The following is a 19,526-nucleotide window of genomic DNA, read 5'->3' as shown; positions in this document are numbered from 1 at the left end:
CAAAAAGGATGGTAATCATGTGGAAATCAGTTGTAAAACAAGGGCACTTTTCAAATGCCCCCCACGTCAGTGCTCAGGTGTGCTCGCATGTGCCCCCAGGATGTTCCCAGGAGGCCTGCTGGCCCTGTATGGGAAATGCCCCCCACATCAGTGCTCAGGTGTGCTCACGTGTGCCCCCGGGATGTTCCCTTGGGGCCTGCTGACCCTGTATGGGAAATGCCCCCCACACCAGTAATATAAGAACATATATATGGATGACAAGCTAGTACATGGACACAGTAGGAATTGGTAAGGCATGGACTCTAAGGTAGAAGAGCTACCTTTCAAAGGAGACATCAAAGTTAAATGAGGTCAATGCTAGAAGTGGAGCAAATGCAGAATAAGAGCTTAAGAAGACAGCAGGTCACAAACATCCTCAGAAGCAATTAAAAAAAGGCCCAACAACTCTAATTACAAATGTGATCACACTGGAAGGCAGAGCCTCTTAAAAGACCTTCTGCTCCTCCAATCTCAAAAGTCTAATTAATGCATTATTGCTAAATTTGTTGCAATTTTTTTTTTAATTGAAACTAAACTTTACCTTTACAGCTTTTTCCTCCTCCCGTAGCATATCTTCCAAATTGGTAGCTTTCTCTTCAACAGACATGGTTTTCTCAGTAACCTGCTGTAATTTTGTTCTTGCAATCTGATTATGATTTTTAATTTTGTCTAACCTAGAGAGAGTTTATGAGGAAACAACAGAAAACATGTCTAAAAATTATTTAACGCAACAAACAAGGAATAGTTTATCCTAAGATTTCTTTATATGTCTTGAAGGCTTTTTTGTCATAAATCTTTTTCTTACCAATATACACAAGGTCTGACAATTAAGTTCGTGAACTTGTTGCAACGATGTTGCTAACCTTTTTTTGATATCAGAGGAATGATTCATTATGAATTTGTACCAACTGGACAAACAGTTAACAAAGTTGACTATTTGGAAGTGCATGAAAAAGTTAAACGACCTCAACTTTTCACCAACAATTCAGTGGCTTTTGCATCACGACAATGCAACAGCTCACAAGGCACCTTCTGTTAGGGAGTTTTTAGCCAGTAAACAAATAACTATATTGGAACACCCTGCCTACTCACCTGATCTGGCACCCAATGACTTCTTTCTTCACCTGAAGATAAAGGAAATATTGAAAGGAAGACATTTTCATGACATTCAGGACATCAGGGTAATACGACGACAGCTCTGATGGCCATTCCAGGAAAAGAGTCCCAAAATTTCTTTAAAGGGTGGACTAGGCACTGGCATGGGTGCATAGCTTCCCAAGGGGAGTACTTCGAAGGTGACCATAGTGATATTCAGCGATGAGGTATGTAGCACTTTTTCCTGGGATGAGTTGGCGAACTTAATTGTCAGGCCTCATATTTAATAAGACATAAAAATATTGCTCCTGAGCCTTTGTGATAAAAATCCCAGGAAAGTTTCTTTTAATTTAATAATTTAGTAGCTATGTTTTATAGTTATTTATCAAAAAAATTAATTTTTCTATAAGTAGTCAAAAATTGTAAAAACATTTATTTTTTTTCTTACCTTGTTGTTTCCGCATGAATATCCTTCTTTATTTTGGAAATACTTTTCCTCAGAGCTTCTAAATCACTGGAACTTCTATTCACGGTGGCTTTTAAAGAGTCCAACTATTTATTAAGTTACAAACAGAAATTACATATTTACTGTATATTTTATAAATTAATTTCATTTCTAAGAAGTTTTATTCTGAACACTTTAATCTCTAACCTACATCACACCCATAAACACAGTAAGCATGTTGCTGTAATACATATTAACAGTTTTCTTTTTGGTCTAATATTAAATTTTAATGACTTGTACTATTAATACTGGCAAATAATAAAGACCTACATATATGTGTTAAAAGTACATTAGAGCAAAGCTTCAGAACATTGCATTTGGCAATGAGTTCTTGGATATGACACCAAAGGCACAGGGAACAAAAGAAAAACTAGGCAAATTAGACTTCAACAAAATTAAAAGCTTTTGCATATCAAAAGACAGTATCAACAGAGTAAAAGGGCAACCCACAGAATAGGAGAAAATATCTGCAAATCATATATGTTATTAAGGGATTAATATCCACAATATATGTAGAGAATTTATAAAACTTAACAAAAAAATTTTTTTTCAATGGGCAAAAGACTTGAACAGACATTTCTCCAGAGAAATATACAAATGGCCAATAAGCACACGGAAAGATATTAACATCGTTTAATCATTAGGAAAATGCAAATCAAAACTACAATAAAATACCACCTTACACCCATTAGGATGGCTACCATCGGGGTGAAAAATATATATATATATATATATATATATATATATATATATGCCTATATATATATCTATATATATCTATATATATCTATATATATATAATATACCTTATATATCTATCTATATATATATTATATATATATTATATATATATTATATATATATTATATATATATTATATATATATTATATATATATTATATATATATTATATATATATTATATATATATATTATATATATATATATATAAAATAAAGTGTTGACAAGGATATGGAAAAACTTAAACTCTTGTGTACTGTTAGTGGGAATGTAAAATGGCACAGCCACTGTGGAAAACAGTATGGGAATTCCTCAAAATATTGTAAATAGAATTACCATATGATCCAGTAATTCTTGAGATCATATACCCATGTTCATAGCAGTATTATTCACAATAGCTTAGAACATGGAAGCAACCCAAGTATCCATCAACAGATGACTGGATTAGCAAAATGTGGTACTGTGTTTCCCTGAAAATAAGACCTAGCCAAGGTTATCAGCTCTAATGAGTCTTTTGGAGCAAAATTAATATAAGACCCAGTCTTATTTTACTATAATATAAAACCTGGTCTTATATTAATTTTTGCTCCAAAAGACTCATTAGAGCTGATAACCTTGGCTAGGTCTTATTTTCAGGGAAACACGGTACATACATACATACAATAGAGTAGTATTCACCCCTATAAAGGAAGGAATTTCTGACAAATGCTACAACATGCATACACCTTGAGGACATTATACTAAGTGAATAAGCCACATACAAAATGACAAATGCCATACGATTCTACTTATATGAGGTACTTATAGTAGTCAGAATCATAGAGACAAGTAGAATGGTAGTTGCCAAGGACTTGGAAGAGGGAGGAATGGGGAGCTATTGTTTAATGAGTAAGGAGTTTCAGTTTTACAAGAAAAGAGTTATGGAGATGGATTGTGGTGATGGTTAAACAACATTATGTATTTAATACCGCTGAACTTTTTAATATCACTGAAGTGTATGTACATTTAAAATGGTTAATTAAGATAGGGACTGGGGGAAGGGGGTAAAGGAAGTGACTGCTAATAGGTATGGAGTTTCTTTTTAAAATGACAAAAATATTCAAAGTTAGATAGTGGTGATGGTTGCATAATTCTGTAACCAATGAATTATACACTTTAAAGAGTGAATTATGGTATGTGGATTATATCTCAATAAACAAATTATGAATGAATAAATAAATAAATTCCTGCATTCTTTTCTGCAATTGATTTAAATGTAAAGTATTTAAGAATGAGCTATAAGCAGTGACATTTAACTTAGGCAAGAAATTCATTTATTTTACTTTTTCAGGATCTTATGTAATTATTCTCTTTGGGCAGAAAAAAATCTTTCCTTCTTTATCAGAAATAAAATTATAACTTATAGAATAAAAAGTTCTACATTATTCCAATTCCCAACTAAACAGTGGTAACTTCAGATAATATGGTCTCAAGGCACAAATTCTTAAAGAGCCCTTACTAAGGGGATCACTTCCTCTCCCTATGAAATAATCTAGTGGGCGTGGATTCCTGCAAAAGCAGAAAAGAACAAAGCAGAAGTTTTGTTCTCTTAGTCTGTTTCAAGGTATTTTACCACTACTTTGTCCCACTACCAGACTGAAATTTATCCTTTAACAAGGTGAGAAACTGAACTTAAACAGGTAGTTCCACCTAGAACTTGAGAGTTAAAACTACCATACACATGTAACACCAGAAAGATGCTCTTAGGTAATACTAATGTCAGTATTCACCTTCACCTTGCCCATTTGCAGGTTATAATTTCCAGTCTAGACCCTTTGAAGCCTTTTGCCTTGGGTCACTTACAAAATACCAAGCATGACAGGCAACTTGGGCACCGTGTAACTCCATGAGAAGCCCTTCAAATCACCTGTGATGTGAATGGCACCCCCCCACACACACACACACCTTGCTGCCTTCAACCAATTAGAGGCTCAATCAAAGAATCCTAAAAGTTCATTACAAGGAGAGACAAAACAAAAAGAACTAGAAGGCAATTACTGAAAGGAAAGCCATGCTTATTTTTATAGTAATCTGTCATAAACACACAAACCAGTCTTTTTAGTTGATGTACCTCATCCTTCAAGGTGATTCCTATTAGTTTCATGTTGCTGATATTCTGTTCTACATTTTAAAACTTTACGATCAGCAACTGAAATTCTTTTCTCATACTCTGCATTATTTCCATCTCACTTTCCAAAAACTTGATCTTCTCCTTAACCAAACTTTCTTTTCTCTCATTTCCTGCTTTGGTCCTTGCTAATGCCTAGGATTTAAAAAAAAAAAAAAAAGAAAATGTTAAATATATGTTTAATATAATGGACAAAACTAAAACTAAAAGAATTGGTTTTCTTTTTCGATTATTTTTTATTAGTTCAGGCATACAGAACAGCATAGTGATTAGACATTTACATAACTCACAGAGTGATGACCCCAACAAGTCCACTACCCACCCGACACTGTACACAGTTATTAGAACATTACTGACTATATTCCTCATGCTGCACTACACATCCCTGGGACTAGAGTTTTTAAATTATAGTTGACATTCAGTATTATTTTATATTAGTTTCAGGTGTACAGCATAGTAGCCAGACATCTACACAATTTATGAGGTGATCCCCTCATAAGTCCACCACACACCTGACACCACACACAGCTCCTACTATACCACTGATTACACTCCCCATTCCGCACTCCACAGCCCCGTGACTCTCCCGAAACTATCAATTTGTACTTCTTAATCCCTTCACCTTCTCACCCAGCCCACAACCCTCCTCCCCTCCAGCAACCCATCACTTTGTCTCTGTATCTATGTGTCTGTTTCTGTCTGTCTGCTCATCCATTTTGTTCTTTAGATTCCACATATAACTGAAATCAGACTTATTTCACTTAACATAATACCCTCTAGGTCCATCCATGTGGTCGCAAATGGTAATATTTCATTCTTTTTTTATGGCAGAGTAATATCCATTGTATATATGTACCACAATTTCTTTATCCAATTTTCTATTGATGGACATTTCAGTTGTTTCCACATCTTGGCTATCGTAAATAGCACTGCAGTGAACGTAGGGGTGCACATATTTTTCAAATTAGTGTTTTGGAATTGTTTGAATATATATCCAGAAGCGGAATTACTGGGTCATAAGGTAGCTCTATTTTTTTTTTATTTTTTGAGGAACCTCCATACTATTTTCCACAGTGACTGCACCAATTTGCAGTTCCACCAACAGTGCATGAGCGTTCCCTTTTCTCCACATCCTCGCCAACACTTGTTGTTTGTTGATTTATTCATGATGGCCATTCTGACAGGTGTGAGATGATATCTCATTGTGGTTTTAATTTGCGTTTCCCTGATCATTAGTGATGTTGAGCATTTTCTCGTATGTCTATTGGCCATCTGTATGTCCTCTTTGGAAAAATGTCTATTCAGGTTCTCTGCCCATTTTTTAATTGGATTGTTTGGTTTTTCTTGGTGTTATGCTGTATTATAAATTTTGGATATTAACCCCTTCTCAGATGTATCACTAGCAAATATCTTCTCCCATTCGATAGGATGTCTTTTCACTTTGTTGTTGGTTTCCTTTGATGTGCAAAACTTTTTCGTTTGATGTCATCCCATTTGTTTATTTTTTCTTTTGTTTCCCTTGCCCAAGGAGATATATTGGTAAAAACACTACTAAGGTAACGTCTGAAGGTTTACTGCCTATGTTTTCTTATAGGAGTGTTATGGTTTTGGACCTTACATTTAAGTCATTAATCCATTTTGAGTTTATTCTTGTATATGGAGTAAGAAGATGGTCCAGTTTCATTTTTTTGCATGTATCTGTCCAGTTTTCCCAGAACCATTTATTGAATAAACTGTCTTTACCCCAATATATATTCTTGTTTCCTTTGTCATAGATTAAGTGACCATATAGGCATGGATTTATTTTTGGGCTCTCTAGTCTGTTCCATTGATCTATGTGTCTGTTTTTATGCCAATACCATGCTGTTTTGATTATTATAGCTTGTAGTATAGCTTGATACGAGGTGGCATGATACTTCCAATTTTGCCATGGTATTCGGGGTTTTTTATGTTTAAGATTCTTTGTTCTAGTTCTGTGTAAAATGTATTTGGTATTTTGATAGGGATTGCATTGAATCTATAGATTGCTTTGGGTAGTATGGACATTTTAACTATATTAATTCTTCCTATCAATAAGCATAGTATATACCTCCATTTAATGTATCTTCTTTAATTTCTCTCCATGTCTTATAATTTTTTAAGTACAGGTCTTTTACTTCCTTGGTTAAATTTATTCCTAGGTTTTTGGGGGTTTTTTGATACAATTGTAAATGGGATTGTCTATATATATAGTATCATGTCATCTGCAAATAGTAACAGTTTTACTTTTCAAATTTGGATGCCTTTTATCTTTTTCTTGTCTGAGAGCTGTGGCTAGGACCTCCACTACGTTGAATGAAAGTGGTGAAAGTGGACATCCTTGTCTTATTCCTGTTCTTAAGTGGGAATGATTTCAGCTTTTCTCTGTTGAGTATGATGTTAGTTGTGGGTTTGTCATGTACGGTCTTTATTATGTTGAAATGTTCCCTCTATTCCCACTCTGCTGAGGTGTTTATCATAAATGGATGCTAGACTTTGTCAATGTTTTTTCTGCACTAATTGATATGATCATATGATTTTTATTTTTAATTTTGTTTATGTGGTGTATCACATTAATTGATTTGCAGATACTGAACCAACTTTGCACACCCAGAATAAATCCCACTTGATCATGGTGTATGCTTTTTTTTAATTCATGGCTGAAATTCGGTTTGCTAATATTTTGTTGAGGATTTTTGCATCTATGTTCATCAGAGATATCAGCCTGTAATTTTCGTTTTTTGTAATGTTTTTGTCTGGTTTTGGAATTGGTGTAATGCTGGCCTCATAGAATGAGCTTGGGAGCCACCCCTCTTCTTGAATTTTTTGGAACAGGCTTGAGAAGAATAGGTGTCAATTCTTTTTTGAACATTTGGTAGAATTCACCTGTGAAGCCATCTGGTGCAGGACTTTTCTTGGTTGAGAGCTAGTTGATTACTGATTCGATTTCATTAGTAGTAATCAGTCAGTTCAGATTTTCTGTTTCTTCTTGATTCGGCCTTGGAAGATTGTGTGCATCTAGTAATTTATTCATTTCTTCCAGATTGTCCAATTTGTTGGCATATAATTGCTCGTAGTATTTTCTTAAAATTTTTTGTATTTCTGTGGTGTCTGTTATATTTTTCTATTATTATATTCAGTATTTATGTTATCAAAACTTCCTAACAGAATGTTTTAAGAGATATTTTTATATGAATAAAACAAATTATTAATATGCTACACACCAAAATAATAACCTTATATTTTTAAAGGTCTCTATATTTTCTTTCATCTACTTGGCACTTTGCTAAAGAGATGAGGAAAATGTCAATCTTTTATAAATGAAAGGTGACATCTAAAAAATATAACAGTGTTAAATATTATTCACATAGAAAGTTGTATTGCAATAAAATTTTCCAAATATTTCACAGGACCAGTTTTTGGGGTGTTTTGTTTTGTTGTTTTTTTCATTTTTTGAGAAATAGGATTTTAGTTATTTGCTTCAATAGGAATGCTTTCACTCAAGCTTTTTGCTGGTCATGCAAATACAAATTAATAGAATATACAAAGTACTATATAAACAAAGAGATGATAAAGCCTACCCAGAGGAATCATTAAAAGGCATTACCTAAGAGGCTTCATTTGAATCAGGGCTAAAAAGATACATGGAGATGCATAAAAATTCCACTGTGGTCAAGGTGCAGGGTGGGAAGGCAGGGATGGAATGGCGATAGATTAAGAAGGGGTAGGTACAGATGAAAGGGATGAGGCTGGAAAGGTAGAGGTTAGGGCTGAACTGTGAAGAAATTCAATTTTTCAATTGTCTCCTTAAAGAGGGTCAATTTTTAAGCAATGTGGAACAAAAAGATTTTAGAGCTGGGAAATAAAAAGATCCGAGCTTTGGAAGTGAATGTTGTGATAATATGTTAGGTGGTTTTTACAAATTATTGTTATGGTAAAATGTTGGGTTGGAGGGAGAAAAATATTTACCCTAAAATACATTTCTTTCAAATTTTCCAAAATAGGGTCCCACAAACAACTAATGCCAGGAAATGGTTGGGGGAGGTATGTGTTCTGATATCAGTAAGTTTTAGAAATGCTGCATGTAATATTGTACATATGAGCATATTAAATAGATATATATCTGAGATGCACTGCATTTAAAAAAATTTTTAATTTGCTTAATCTAGTATTCCTATATGTTCTCTATAACAATCAACATTCTATAATTGTAGCATTCTATATATTTATTGTGTTCATTCAACCAAAGGACAAAACTTCGTAGGTTTATATGTTAAATGATCATTCTAGAATTTCCTGCCTTATATTGATTTTCTACCACTTAATCAGATATTTTATATCTACTTCAATGTTCACATTTTTTAACAGAGCTATCTATTCAGTTAAGTTTTCATATAGATGATGCTTATAAGTAATGGTCCCAAAATTTTTATACTGGAATAAAGCATAATAGAAAAACATTTTTTCTCTTCTAATAATGTATAAGTTTCTTTAAAGAAGCCAATTACATGATCATATGGTCAGACTCCTGTCCAAGAAGACACTGAGAAGGAAAAACAGGGTCCAATCTCAGATTTCATCTTCTAGTGATGTGAATTGGCTCTCACTGCTCACCAGAACTCACACATCTCTTCTCAATTCTGTGTTCCGTGGAGTCCTGTTGGTATGGAAGTAGTTTCATCACAGAAACCAGAATTGCTACAAATCGGGAGCCAGTTGTTAAACACTTAGAAGCATACCTCTACCTATGGAGCCACTTCTTAGCACCGTTCCTAGTCTCTTACAATACAGAGAGCCAGGAGATGTCAACCTATAAATAAGGAACCACTGTGAATATGACCAAGGAGCTACAAGTTGTGTATTCTGCCAAATCAGCAGGTTGAGTCAATTCAGCTATGGGCTTGCATAAGAATGCAATTGTTGATCTGCAATCTTGTACTGGGCACATTTGATTTACACAGAGGAAGCGGTTAGGACTTGATGTTAGAAAGCAGTAAGGAAGTCAAGAAAGAGAAATCAACATCAGCATTAAGAATTAAGAGGAACTCACAGTTAAGATAGGTTCTCTCTGTCCCTCCTAGGGAAGCATAGATCATTTTGTTGATAAAATGTTGGTCACGTACAGAAATTTAAAATAAAAGAATAACATATTTGCATATAACAAGTAAACCACATCCAGATATCAGAATTCCAAACTCCCAGTGACCTGAGTTGATTGCCCAATGCCTTTCCATGGAGTAGATTCAGAACGGAAGTTGTATCTCCTCATGTGTCCTCTTACCTCCTTAATTCTTTCTCTTTCCCAATTATTCCCTCTATCTTCCCATATTTACTCCCACTATTGTACCCCTTAATGATTTAAAAAAAAAAAAAATTCTTCTAAATTATCTCAGAAAGTAGTAATAGATAACAGTAGGCCTGGTGTTCCTCCCCTTCTGGACTTCTACCCCATTATTGGTGCCTCAGCTTTGAAAGGAAAACTTTATTGCAATCTAAGTTTCTTTCCTGAATCTCATTCCTGTCTCTTGGCTCTCCACGAGGCTCATTTCCCTACACCTGTGATTACTATGTGGACAGATAGCACACATGTTAAATCCAAGACACCCTGAACAATCATGTGTAAGTAGGGCATTAGGTTCACTTCGATAACATTATCCGTTGACTTTCTCTTATTCTACATATCAGAGATGGCAGGATCCAGTCTTCCAAATAATACCATAAATAAATAATTTTCATAAAATCACTTTTCTAAGTTGATATACAGTCAGCTCTGAAAAACATTTAACAAAACTATTGAATCTCCTACAGAATTGACTTTCAAATAACAATGTGATTTATATTTGAAATGAATGAGTTAAATACTGAAGAGATTAAGTATAGCTGAACGTTGCAAGGAGGGAACAACTACTTTACCAAGGCACAGTTATCAATGTCTCGATCTCTCTTCTGCATCTGTTCTATTGTATTCTCCCACTGTTTAATGAGTTCTTGTCTTTCATTCTGAATCTTACGAAAATCTTGTGCCGCTTTATCCAATTCTAACTGTCAGATAGAGAGAAAATAACATTTTTGTGAATTTAAGTGCTTTTGCAAACATCACTGACAATGAACAAATAAAAATCTTCACTAAACGAACCTGCGCACTTAGAGTCTCCATAAGTTCATTGTCAAGTACCTTTCTTCTCTGATTACATTCCAAAGTCAGTTTTTCTAATTGCAGGGTCAGTGCCTATGAAGTATTAACACACAAAATATTCACGATTATCATTTTATTAACTTAAAAGCTGTTAGCATATTTCACATTAAGTATTATTATGTTATAAATAAATATACATGTATTTGATATCTAAAATAACTACAAAAGAATAAAGATACATATTTTAACCCCAAAGGGCTGCAGTGAAAACTCAATTGTTTTTTAAAAGACTTTAATACTTTTTAAAGTATGTTTGGTTTCAAGTGTACAATTCTATAATACATCATCTGTATATTGTATTGTGTGTTCACCATCCAAACTCAGATTTTCTGTCACCATATATTTGACCCCCTTTACCGTCTTCTACCTCCCCCTTACCCTCTGATAATCTAACCAATGTCACCTCAATAAATTTAATTTTAAAAATATCAACAACAAAAAAAATTTTAGAGTGAAAAAAAATAAAGTATGTTAGAAAAAAGATTAAACAAACAATTTTCCATTTAAATAATGCATTTGGTATTAAGTCTATTATAAAATATGTTTCATAATACTAAAGTACCACCAGATTTCATTACAAGTAGATTTTAAGTAATGGTTATAATAATATATTAATCAATAGCACTATACTCTCAAATCAGCAAAAACTATATGTAACATTCAAATTATTATTTAGACAAAAGAAGTTGAAATACGTACATATAGTTCTAGTACAAAACTTTTCTAAAATACTTTTGAGAACCCTTCTCATTCAGGATTCTTACCTTGAAGTCTAGGAATCCCTAAATGGTCAAAGGGTTTCAGAGGAACTGTAAAATTTTCAGCAAAATTTTGTGGGTATTTGAGTATAGTCATGTTTCCAGAGTGAGGATACATGGCTTTATTAGATTCTCAAGGTAAGCTGTGACGCAAAACTGCTGCTTTAAAATTCTAAGTCCAGTTGAGATAAAAAGGTTGACACACTACAGATTCAGAAAAACCCTAACATTACAATTTCTAATTTCTCACCCTAATTTTATTATCATCTTGCTGTGCATACTTCTGAAGAGTGAGGGCATCACTGTCCTTATGAGCTGATTCTTCTAACCAGGCCTCCAATGCTTGCTGGTCCCAGTTCATTTGACATTTCAAACCATCCAGTTTTTGAGTAAATTTAAATATGTTATTCTAGTATCCAAAGACAGAGGACAGGGGGAGATTATAAAACATTATCTACTATACCAACTAAAATAAAACGTAACATTACATACTACAGAACATATTAAAAAGGAAAGAAGAAATCCTGTCCCTGACCTCCAGATTGTATATAACATACCATATTTAATTATATGACTATCATACTTGTATTTTAAATCTTTAGTTGTAAAATAGAGGGGAAATAATTATACAAAGTTGAGAACAGTAGTTGAGCCAAACGTTGCTTAAAAAGGATTTAGGGTAGTTGCCCCAGAGCAATCTCATTAGTCACTCCACCAAAACCACCCCAAGTAGATGTGCAATCTTGGTGAATATGATGTGCTTGATATGCTAAGTCAAGCCCAAGACAAGGCCCCTTCAGCGCCACTTCCAATCAGATTGCTGTCTCTAAGAGGCTTCTTATAAAGAAATTATAGAAGCACTTCTAATTGAAATAAAGGTAGCAGTTAAGGAGTTAAAAACATTTCTGTACATGCATTCATTTAACAAATCTAGAGTCATAAAAGAAAACAGATGAATATACAAATACAAATGTAATAAACTATGTACATGTGTATGTATACACATACATACATGTACATTTCTATCTGTATATGCATATGTGAAAAGAAGAATCAAATTTGGAAAGAGCTCCCACATCATGTAACTAAAAATTAAGGAAAAAAGCAAAATGAGTACAATAGTTTTAATATTAGTCGCAAGCTGATAAATTAATATAAAAGGCAAAAATTTTGAAGGTAAAGTGAAATTCAAAATTAAAAGTGTTTTTTTTTTAATGTGGCTTTTAAAAATGTAGCACTTATGAATAAATTATTCCCAGTGTCATATAATAGGCAACTAGCATGGTACTTTGCACACAGTAAGGGTCAATGAGTATTTGGTAAATGAATATTGGGAAAATAAATGTAACACTGTACCATTGTTGCATTCAAATCACAGTTCCATGTGCCTTTCATTGTCCAAAAAAAATCTAAGTACATGTTATGAAACTAATGAACGCCTTTCCCATACAGAAAAAATATCAGTATTTGTTTGGTGAGGGAAGAAGGAACAATAGCACAAAATTTTAAGTAACATTTCAACACATACTTCCTTATCACTTTTCTTTTCCCGTATTGAAGCCATCTCATTTTCCAGTCGTTGGATTTCATCCTTCACTCGTGCCAGCTCTCTTTCAGCAATGATCTTAAAATGTTCTTCGCTTTCAATCTCTTGCTCCCTGGCTTATGCAAGAGACTAGAGAATAATATACAAGATAGAAGGACTTTTTGAATTTAATATTAAAAAGTATGTATAACAATCTGTTAGACACAAACATAACACAGTTCCACCACTACTACTTAGATTCAGTATTATTCATTCCTTTCTCTTAAAATTTACAACCATTAGACTTTGTGATTCCGTGTAGTCGGTGTTGCTTACTAGTTGTAAGAAAGTCAGTTCATGGAATGTGCTAGGAGAAAAATTGTTGTCAGCAGTTTTCAGATATTACACTGGTCTAGGGAAATTGAAGAAAACCAAAGTTTATATGGTGAGACTTAAAAAGATATTACTTACCTAAAAATAAGAAATAAATTGGTTAAAAATACTTAGGAATGAGTTATATATATTGATCACCATATTCTAATTAACTGAGATAATTTAAAATACTTATGTAACGCTGATGGTTATAAATATTTCCTAGAATATATTAATATATAATCATGCCTTTGCGTTAGCTTTTAACTAATAAAATAGTATTTGCTGACTACTACTCTTATAGGGCTTTAAAGTTATCACCATCAGTATTATTTTACAACTATTAAAGCCGTTAGTATTGTAGAAAGTTTACTGCACTTTGTCTCTATTATACTACTTAGTTGAGGTTTCACTATAATTCATATACCTACAGAGATTCTCTCTCAAATCCCCAACTCAGTGCTTTAATAACTTGAGGAAAAGTTGTTGTTCCAAACAGTTTATTAATTACTCAACAATAATACTCAAAACATCTTGAGTATTGGTCTTTAAAAGTTCATTAAATTTTTAACTTTCGATAAGACTTGTCAAACCAGGAAATAGTTTATTTATCTATATTAATGTAAATTGGTTTTAAAAATATGACTTTCTTCATTTTTAAGAACTATATACTTTTCGGAGAAGGTAGATGAATTTAAAAAAATAGTGTGGGGTGTAAGTTAATAAACTCTCCAACGCTGATTGGCTGAGGTGTCTGCTTTGCTGGGCATCAATCTGGGAATGAGGTTTTACACATGAATAGATTGCACATAAAACAGATGTTTATTTAATTAACCACCGGTAGGGTTTTAATTTTTATTATTTGTAGTAATATTTCTAAAGTGTATTACACTTTTCACGAAATGTTCCATGACTACACACGATATAATCAATTGAATTTCAACATTATATACCTGTGTAAATAACAGTTCTTGTTTAACATTTTTGAAGTGAGATGTCATATCATTAATTCGACCTTCGTAGTCACGTAGCTGATCTTGCAAGCTTGACCTTTCATTCTGCAGCTTTGACAACTGTAAATAATAAGTAGTATGATTAGTCCTTAGTTTTTACCATATTAAAAGATGTAAATCAAAAGAAAATTAAATCTTCAGTTACTTTGCGTTCTTTAAATATCCATTTGAACTTTTAAAATCTAAAATATTATAAAATAGTGTTGTGATTTAGAATATTCTGTGGGGAAAATAGAACAGAAATCTCTCAGATTTGCAGCATTAGCAGGGTCCACAGCTAAAATACATTTTAAAGGAAAAAATGGAAATTCTATTCCATAATTAAATGACAAGATCTCTAAAACAAACAAGAGTATAATAACAAGGCCTAACAAAAAACATAGATCATGAACCATAAATTTGAAAAGTAGCTGGACACCAGGCATAATAGCTTCCCCCTGAATTCCTATTCAAAACCAACAGATTTAGGCTAAGTTTAACAGAACAGAACTCACTCTCACATCCTTAGAACCTGTTTCTTAATGCATTTTGTGTCTTTGAATTAGAACAAAACTAAACAATATGCATAACAAATATACAATAACAACAAAACCTTTAGGAAATACCTTTAGGAAATTACAAGATAGATTCTCAAAATCATTAGAAATCCCTTAAAGCAATATAAAAGTTCAACAAAACAAAAATATGCTTCCTTTTAGTCTTGAGCTGCAGTTCCCAAAGTTGGGGCTACAACCCAGGAGGGGCACAACACAATTCACTGAGGTACGGAAGAGAATATTTGAATTGTGAACTATGGAAGAAAGAAAAAAAATACTCATTTCCTCATTTGTTATGTCCTGTATTTTATTAAACTTACTAATAGTAAATATGTATTTCTTGCTTATTTCATTAATTTCAGTTTTTAATTCCCTCTTCTGTTTACTTTATTGTTGTTTTTTGTAATTTATGAAAAGTTCTTAGTTTCTTTACTTTTTGTCTGATTGTTATGGACTGAACCTCTGTGTCACCCCAAATTCATATGTTGAAGCCATAATTAATCCCCAATGTGATGGTATATGGAGGTGGGCCTTTGGGAGTTAAGGTTTAAATTAGGACATGACGGTAGGACCCTCGTGATGAGATTAGGGTCCTTATAATAAGAAGAGAAACCAGAGCACGCTCTCTCTCTGCCACGTGAGAACACAGCAAGAAGGTAGCAATCTAGAAAGCAGGAAGAGAGCTCTCACCAGAACCCAACCATGCTGACACCCTGATCTCAACTTGCAGCCTTCAGAACTGAGAGAAATAAATGTTCATTTTTAAATCACTCAGTCTATGGTATTTTGTTAAAGCAACCCAAGCCGACTAAGACACTGATTTAAAAATGAAGGCATTTAAGACTAAAAGTTTTCACTAAGTAAGATTTTTGCTGTTTCCCATGGATGTGGGTATAAAGCAGTCTCATTTTATTGTTTTCTAATAGGTGACTTTTCCCTTTCAGTTTCTCTCTGATATAAGAGCAACCCAGGAATATATTTCTGAGAAACTTGCCTAAGTATTTAAGATGAATTCCTTAGCTCAGGCTGCCAAAGCAAAATACCAGAGACTCATTGGCTTAAACAACAGAAATTTATTTCTCACAGTTCTGGAGACTGGGAAATCCAAGATCGAGGGGCCAGCCACTTCGGTTCTAGTGAAACCTCTCTTCCTAACCTTCTCTGTCTGTACTCACACCCAGGAGAGAGAGTTCTGTTCTCGCTTCCTAAAGACACTACTCCCATCATGGGCCCCAATCTCATGACCTTATCTAAACCTAATTACCTCCCAAAGGCACAGCCTGCAAATACCATCATATTGAAATTTAGTGCTTCGACATAAATGAGAGCTGGGGAGGACACAAATATTCAGTCTGTAACAATGGAGGATAATTTTTTAAATTATTATAAATTCTATTGGCTTATGATCAGAGATGTGACCTATAAAATGTCTATCATTCATTGTTTTAATTGTGGTAAAATATACATAATATAAAATACACCAGTGTAACCGTTTTTTGAAGAACATTAAGTAGTGGCATTAACTGCATTCACATTGTTGTGCAACCATCACCACCACCCATCCCCAGAAAATTTTCATTTTCCCAAACTGAAAGTCCGTACTATTAAACACGAACTACCCATTCCCCTGCCTTCCAGCCCCTGGAATTCACCATTCTATTTTGTGTCTCTATGAATTTGACAATTCTAAGTATCTCATATAAATGGAATGATACACTAGTTATCCTTTTGTGTCTAGTTTATTTCGCTTAGCATACTGTCTTTAAGGTTTATCGTTCACTTTTAATGCATTAAGATCTTCTTTTTGGTCTAGCACATGAACCATCTTTGTAAATATTTTATGGACATATTTTTTAATGTATATATTCTCTATTTAAGGGATATGCTCTCTCTCTTCTTATTTTTTCTTGTAGTATTTATATCTTTTATATCCTTATTTTTGTCTATTAGAATTATCTAATTCTGAGGTCAATATTGAAGTATCTTACCATAACTGTATTTTTGTCAAGGTCTACTTGAGTTTATAATAGCTTTTACTTTTATGTATTTTGCTGTCGTGTTGTTTGGTGTATACAGGTTAATGGCTTTTATTTTCTTCATCAATTATGACTTTAATCTTTGCATAATGAACCCAAAATTAAAGTATCTGTTTTTAAATGAAAGCATAATGATTAACTCTCCATAAGACGGTAATTCCTTCCCCGTAGAGTTCTATTACCTCTTTCTTAAATATAAAAGTACGTGCAAGGACCACCAGATATTTATCGAAAACTTACATAATGTGAGGGATATCAAGATAAACAAACAAAAAGATACCAGAGGAAAGAGATAATTCAGGACATAAAAGATAAGGATTAAACACGCGCGCGCACACGCACGCACACACACACTCAGAGAGATTGGAAATTATATTTTACTCCTAAAACAAGATCATGTGCTACAAAAAAAGCAACAAGAAAATAACCTGAAAATTAAAAATATGATTGCTATATTTGCCAAATAAAAATTGCAATGTAAAGATGAAACGAAATCCTAAAAGCTTCCAGAGATTAAAATAGTAACCTACAAAGAAATAGAAATCATTCTAATATTAGCTTACACACCAAAAACACTGCTGTAAGATAACAGGGTGATATTTTCCAAATTCTGTGGATAAATTATTTTTAACCTAGAATGTTCCAACCAGTCAAATTACAATCAAATGTGAGAGCAAATTAAAACATTTTCTGATTCAGAACGTTTACATCCCATACCCTTAGAGAGACACAGAAAGTATTCCATAAAAAGAAAAAAAAGTGGGGGGGAATAAACCAAAAAAAAAAAAATATGTGATCTAGGAAATAGAGAACCCACTAAGGTAAAAAAAAAAGTTAACAGTTAGGAAATAGGCATATGGAAAAATTGTCCATATTGGAAAATAGAACTCCAAAAGGAAGGAGTGGGGGAGAAAGTATCTTGAAAATCTGATACTATGATTTAAGAAATATAAACTTAAAGCAGACAATGCAAGGAATCACACTGGCAACTTAGGATGCAAGGAATTAAAAGCACAGAACGATGAGTCTAACCCTCTTTTGAGGGTAGAACCCAACAGTCAAAAATGAATCCAAATGAAAAATTCAAGAAAAGATATCTTGAGCATAAGTGACTATATTAAGGACCATTAAATCATTTCAAGTATGAAACTAAGACTAAACACTGTAGTTAAATTAGGGCACTGAAATAAATAAAACTTGATAATAGAAAAATAATAAAACCACTATTTAAATGGGATAAAAGAATGTGGAAAGAAGAGTAAAACAGCTAATTTCTTCATTTAAAAGATGAAGAGCAGGGAGTCAACCCATACTGTCTACAATTAAAACAAAGATTTTTTTAAAAAGCAATAATTTAACCATTCTTTTTTTCTTATGTCATTTTTCTTAATGTTATAGGACGTTTTCAGCAATCACTATCTCTTGTAATCAGTAATATGTACCTGAAATTCAACAATTCCTTTCTTTTTCTTCTCTTAAATACAAGTAAAATTAAATTTACATTTTATGTTAAAACAGCACATATAGTAGGATTCCATTTTTATAATACTCCTTTTGGTCTTTTCTATTATTTATATGTAGACTGTGATGTCTGGAATAGTTGTTTATGCCATGACAGTCACTTCTATGGTCAACAGTGGATACTTGTGGGAGGGAATCTTATATTTCTTATTTTACACCCTTCTTTTCTGTTTGAATATCTTAAATTTAGAAGAGATGCTTTTTCATGTCAGAGTGTATTCAGGTGAAGTGATTACGGTCCTCATCATTCTTCTTTTAATTGCTCTGTAATATTTTTAAAATAGCTAATATAAGTAATATGTATATAACATCCTATGAGAGAAATATTATGGCACAAACTACACATTTGAATGGCACTTGAACCTATATTAATGTCCTTAGAGATGTATAACAACCCTGTGAGATCATTATTTTACTAATCTCCAGTTGACAGAAGAAGAAAGAGGCTCAGTGCTGCAGGTAAGTAGGATCTGAATTCAGGGCTGGATACCTCTTATTATTCCTCAGTACTTAGTGCTAGATTTCTTATATTCCGTAATGTTGCCCTTCATTGAAAACAAAAACTGCAGCCATCTAAATTAGGAATGAGTAAATAGGTCAGAATATTTGGAAAAATAAATATTTTCAAAACAAAAAAGAGTGAAGGATTTTCATTTTTAGAGGAAAACCTTCTCTTCCATTCTATAAAGTAGTGTAAACATCATCTGTTCTTTTTGGGCCCTCTTCCACACAACACATTGCATGTGATGGAACTTTAGACTGCTAAAGGTTTTTTAAATTTTCCTCAGCTGGTTGCAATTTTATTTTTAACAACTACTATGCTTTGGTTGCAAGCTAGTGTAAAATATCCCTTATAATGTAAAATATTTTATAATATTTCTGTGACAACTTAATCCTCGCTTTGAAAGCTGTAAACTGCACATTTCTCATTCTTACTAGAATGTCCCTCTCGAAAACATTTCTTCGAGTCACTTTCAACTTTAAATATCATAGGCAAAAGTCAAG

At 33.1% G+C, this 19,526-nt stretch overlaps 1 protein-coding gene across 2 annotated transcripts in view; it reads right to left on the bottom strand.

Moving 5' to 3' along the window:
- CCDC39 (coiled-coil domain containing 39) overlaps positions 1–19,526 on the bottom strand; it is a 38,454-nt gene that overhangs the window by 18,276 nt on the left and 652 nt on the right. Inside the window, exons 2-9 of one of the 2 annotated variants that reach the window (XM_033129556.1) lie at positions 14,369–14,488; positions 13,047–13,193; positions 11,769–11,927; positions 10,701–10,793; positions 10,478–10,606; positions 4,490–4,681; positions 1,583–1,686; positions 581–713 (exon numbers count right to left, since the gene is read on the bottom strand). In XM_033129556.1, the coding sequence (XP_032985447.1) occupies positions 581–713; positions 1,583–1,686; positions 4,490–4,522 (270 nt within the window). In that variant the 5' untranslated portion in view covers positions 4,523–4,681; positions 10,478–10,606; positions 10,701–10,793; ... (1 more) ...; positions 13,047–13,193; positions 14,369–14,488. The remainder of the gene's footprint in view (positions 1–580; positions 714–1,582; positions 1,687–4,489; positions 4,682–10,477; positions 10,607–10,700; positions 10,794–11,768; positions 11,928–13,046; positions 13,194–14,368; positions 14,489–19,526) is intronic. The other variant, XM_033129548.1, reaches the window with a different exon arrangement.

The sequence above is a fragment of the Rhinolophus ferrumequinum genome, chromosome 2 (genome assembly GCF_004115265.2).
Source record: "Rhinolophus ferrumequinum isolate MPI-CBG mRhiFer1 chromosome 2, mRhiFer1_v1.p, whole genome shotgun sequence".
In the NCBI taxonomy this organism is placed as follows: domain Eukaryota; kingdom Metazoa; phylum Chordata; class Mammalia; order Chiroptera; family Rhinolophidae; genus Rhinolophus; species Rhinolophus ferrumequinum.
Note: the sequence above shows the minus strand (reverse complement) of the source record. Positions and strands in the feature narration are given on the sequence as shown.